The 5,050-nt window shown below is 39.9% G+C and overlaps 1 protein-coding gene across 3 annotated transcripts in view; it reads left to right on the forward strand.

Annotated features, from left to right (window-relative positions):
* Positions 1 to 5,050, forward strand: part of cecr2 (CECR2 histone acetyl-lysine reader) — a 55,255-nt gene that overhangs the window by 35,790 nt on the left and 14,415 nt on the right. For 2 of the 3 annotated variants that reach the window (XM_015053643.1, XM_015053644.1), the window contains exons 6-9: positions 829 to 891; positions 965 to 1,133; positions 3,035 to 3,124; positions 3,200 to 3,350. In XM_015053643.1, the coding sequence (XP_014909129.1) occupies positions 829 to 891; positions 965 to 1,133; positions 3,035 to 3,124; positions 3,200 to 3,350 (473 nt within the window). Of the gene's footprint in view, positions 1 to 828; positions 897 to 964; positions 1,134 to 3,034; positions 3,125 to 3,199; positions 3,351 to 5,050 lie in introns of all 3 variants that reach the window. The other variant, XM_015053645.1, reaches the window with a different exon arrangement.

The following is a 5,050-nucleotide window of genomic DNA, read 5'->3' on the forward strand; positions in this document are numbered from 1 at the left end:
ATCCATCCATCCCACACACACACACACACACACACACACACCCTTGTCCCTCGCGGGGTCGGGAGGATCTGCTGCCTCTCCAGCCAATGTTTCGGTGAGAGACTGAGTCACCTGGTCAGGTCACCAGTCCATCACTGACCCAGAATTCAGTTTCACCAAATTTCAACATTACATCAGAGCAACAAAGGGTTTTAATCCAGAAATGTGGACCTAGTGAACAATAAATCAGTCTTATATTTAGTCAACATTTCATAAAACTAAACAAAAAGCAGTGAAAACATATTTTCATCTCTGAAGTTGTCCTAAAAACAAGTTTACATGGTTAAACTTTCATGTTTTTTAATGATTTTCTTGCAAGTTTTAGACATAATCATAAAAACTAATTGAAAACAAATCAAATGAATAGTTAAAGCTGCATTCTGTTAATTTTATGAAAAATATGTTGTTTTTTAACATATTTCCTAAACCTATCACCAGGTTATGACAGTTTGAGACTGATAATCTGTGAAATCATTGATCTCCTTCCTGAGCTAGTATTGCCATCTAAAGAAATGCTGTAGCGCTGCAGAGAGCAAGGACAGGACTGAGAGGTGGGAGGGTAGCAGCAGCTGCATGTGCATGATGGACAGCGCTAAGATCCACCTCCTGGCTCCAATTGGTTGTTTCTAGTTAGCACTGGGAGAAAACAAATACTGTCATAACCTGTGCAGCTGTAATCACCAGGCCTTAGCAGAATTTGCTGACTCAGCTTTTTGATCCAGGTGTGTTGTAGATCGCCGTTCCAGCAGATTATTGGTTTATTTATCTCCTTCCATTTGTTTTGCTCAGTGAAGATGAAAGTGAGGGGACAGATGTGAAGTCAGACAATGGGCTGGATGACTTTCCTCCAAGCACAGGTGAGATCAGGTCACCTGTCTGTTTGCCATCATCATGTCTACCTTTGAATCAAACCCCCCGCTGTGCCTCCGGCAGGCCGTCAGCGAGGCGCCTGGTCTCTGGTGTGTGACACGGAGGAGCAGTGGATCAGCCTGGCGGAGAGCATCAAGGACAGAACGTCCCCACAGGACCGCCATCTTTACCGCGTCATCAGCCAGAACTTCCTGCCTGAGATCAGCACCATGATCGAGCACAAGGTCAGAGCTGGAAACATGTCGGCAACACTCACAGTTCCCTTACTGCAGGTTCCTCTGACAGAAACTCATCTGATCGTTATTTAGCTTCAGAGGCTGATAACTGAGAAGAATCTCTGCAGAACCTTATCTGAACAATTTACCCAAAGTCAGCAAGAAGCAGATCTGTTCAGATGTCCATCTCTTTCAAACCTAAATTAGTTTGAATTCACTTCAGAAAAATGCATTTCTATGTTTGTAGTTTTTCAGTGTTGATCTCTAAATTAGAGTACCACATACATAAATAAAATTTTAATGGAGCAGCATCATGTAAAATCTGCTTTTTTGTGCTTTACGACATCAAAAACAAACCTGGATTGCTGCTTTGATTCTTTTATGTTTGAAAATCCTTTATGGCAACCATTCAGCTTTCCCAAATGCCTGGGTGGACCTAGCTACGCCTCCCAGACTCAACTCCTTCAGACTAGCCAGCAGCAATTAGCAAACACCTGAAACTGCTGAGCTCGTTATAGGAACTGCGGCTCAGAGCAATACTGGTATAAACATTGTTAAATGGTTAATCAGAAAGGGCAGGAGTTTTAAAAGAGAGAGAGGCCCAAAATCAGAAGTCAAATTTGATATATACAGCATTATTACAACACCTGAAGGTAATATGGTTACTTGATTGTGCTATGAAATGGTACTAGTGCCTGTAAAACATGATGCTGGCCCTTTAAGGTTGCTGAAGCCTCTCCCTCCACATGTCAGCAGCCGTTTAACGGGTCTGGGTGGAGCTGACGATCCTGAGGACTCATCAGTGTTTCTGACTGAAATGAGTCAGAATTAAAGAGGCTGCTGCTCTGCTCATGGGCAGCATGGCTTTCCTTTTCCTTTCTTCTTCTTTCCACTGTTGTCATTTATCTCCTCCTTCTTTCCCACACACCTCCTTCTTCTTCTCTCTACTTTCCAGCTATGAATGCACACACACACACACACACACACACACACACACACACACACACACACACACACACACACACACACACACACTCTTGTCACACTATGCTTCCATTAGTTTGTACAGTCTAAGCCTGATCGCCCTCATTTTTTATTAATCAATTTAAGGCTTTTTGCACAACATTAGAAAGACATCAAAAATGGACATGAAGAAATATTTCATTTCCTTTTTTTATATAAGAAAACAAACATTTTATTGCTTAAAATGCTAGAATATCAATCCATTAGTTTTCGCTTGGTTAGGTGCAGCTAAAACGATTCTTCTAACAGGTGAAAAGCTCGACCCTTTCTGCTCAACTTAGCTTCAGTACAGTCTGGGACTGATCTGGGGATTATGTTTCAATTAATTATTGGAAAGCAAAATGTGCTTAATACGAGAGTTTTGTAGAATTTGAACCACGTTAAGCTAAAACTTCCACTTAAGGTGTTCTGGGTGGAACAGAAACGTTTATATTTGTACAGTTTTGACTTAGTTACTGCTCTGACTTGTTTTTAGAGTCTGTACTCCAGTTAAAAATTAATCGATTACTAATTTGGTTGGTTAGTTGGTTAAACAAGTACACACACACATCCACCCTTGGGTTCAGTTGACAACCTGACCAAGCGCAGGTGACAGTGGGCAGGAAAAACTCCCTTTAACAGGAAAACACCTGCAACTTTAACTTTACTTTGACTTGATGCTAGCCTTTCTGGCATCTTCCTACGCAAATCCACTTGAATCTCATCTCCCTTCAGTGCTCCGTCTGGCGTTTCTCCTATCGAGATCGATTTCTCCAGGTTTAATTTCATCCTGGCCAATCAGCAAACAGGAGGAGTTGTGATACTGAGCAGTTAAAGTCAGCGCAAAATGAATCTTCCCTGCCTGCGTTTTAGAAACAGAACTAAATCTGTGCTTTTCTTTTCTTTAGGAGCGAGAGCAGAAGCAGAAGTTACTGGACCCGGCGCCAGTCCGGACCTCGCAGTGGTTCTCTGAAAACCACATTAAACCTGAGAAAGAGGTGCGACTTTCACACATGGCGCATGGCGTGTTTTCCTGACGACGCAGAGTAAAACTCTCCTGTTTATGCCTGTAGGACAATCTGAAGGCCAGATCAGAGGAGGAGAGGCGGAAAGACGAAGAACTGGACCGGCAGGTTCTGCTGGCTGAGCAGCGCCGGGAAGAGGAGCGCCTCCTGCAGGAGGAGCAGCAGAGGGAGAAGCTGGAGAAGATGAAAGCTGTGGAGGGTGAGGCTGGGCGGGCGGAGCTGCTCTCTGCTCCAGATGTTTCTCCCAGCTGGACTCTACAGTTTCTGAGATAAACAGGGTTTGGTGGGAATTGTTGAACTTTTATCGTCTCACCAGCGACCTGCCAGCAGCAGGTGTGATCCTGTAGTAACAGACTTTTCACATCTCCTTTGCTGTGGTTTGCTCCCTGAGAGGCGAAGTGACTCTAGAAGCTTTATGATTTACAGACGGGATGGAAAAGCCTTTAATCAGAGGATCCTCTGCCTCTGATGTTTCCTGTCGGGGCTTAACGAACTGCTGATTGTTCTCCAGCGGAGGAACATCAGGGATGTTTCTATGGATGAGCAGCTATGGCAGGCAGTTTTAGCATAAGATTGATTTTGTCTGACCATCTGTAATTACAATGCAGATATCTAAGGTTGAGTTTCAGATAGATGCAACTGGGCCTCTCGCAATAAGCAATACATCAATTAGTCTCATTAATTAAAACAAGCTCAATAATTTCAGTTTGCATGATTTATTTTATTTATTTTTTCTTTTCTAGTGCAGGAAACCCAAAATACAGCAGGTAACTGTTTGGACAACTCAGTGACGTCGTCACAGGGCTTGAGCCCAATTTCTTAATTCAGATATCTAGAAATGTAATTTTTGGTGACCTCATCTTGAAAGAAATATTGACTAAGAAAAAAAGTGATTTAAGTCACCTTGAATTGTTCGTCTTACTAGTCAGAATGTAAATGCAGACATCTTGAATCATCATTCAAGTTAGTCAAAATACAGTCTCTGATCAAAACTCATGTTTAGATATCTGGAATGATTTTATGTTAAAACGACCTGCCATATGTTGTAAAGCCATCAAAGTTCCAGATATCTCTAATTCATTTGGAGATATCTTAAAAAGAATCATTACGAGTCAAAATTACAGTTCTGGATATCGCTAAGCTGGCTTTCCTGAGTCATTATTTACTTTCAAGATATCCACAATTTAATTTGCACCATTCTAATTTAAAAATACATTTAACATACTTTTAATTAAAAATTATGACTAGTCTACTAATCCGATCGTGATTCTATATATATATATACATATATATATATATATATATATATATATATATATATATATATTTTAACAGTAACACTTTATTTGAAGGGGGTTGAATAAGACTGACATGACACTGTCATAAACATGACATAACACCTGTCATGAACATGAATAAGCCTTCATGAATATTTATGACTGTTGTCATAAAGCGTCATTCGGTAAATTATGACACTTTTAATACAAAGTTGACATTATTCAAAATGTCTTTATTATGACAACTTGACATTAACCAAGAAATCATTACTGTTTAAACTTTACCTTTAATAACATAAAGTTACCTAATTTTTAAAGTGCGATCAGTAAAACTTTTATAACAAATTTATATCAGTAATGATTTCTTGGTTAATGTCAAGTTGTCATAACAACGGCATTTTGAATAATGTCAACTTTGTATTAAAAGTGTCATAATTTAACGAATGACGCTTTATGACAACTATTCATGAAGGCTTATTCATATTCATGACAGGTTTTTATGACAGTGTCATGTCAGTCTTATTCAACCCCCTTCAAATAAAGTGTTACCAAATGTTATAAATTCATGTATCTAAAATGAAGGCCTTAAAAATGTCTTAAATTTATAGAAAAATGTAAGTTG

Source organism: Poecilia latipinna, unplaced genomic scaffold (assembly GCF_001443285.1).
Source record: "Poecilia latipinna isolate Pla-1442-1.1 unplaced genomic scaffold, P_latipinna-1.0 Scaffold1189, whole genome shotgun sequence".
In the NCBI taxonomy this organism is placed as follows: domain Eukaryota; kingdom Metazoa; phylum Chordata; class Actinopteri; order Cyprinodontiformes; family Poeciliidae; genus Poecilia; species Poecilia latipinna.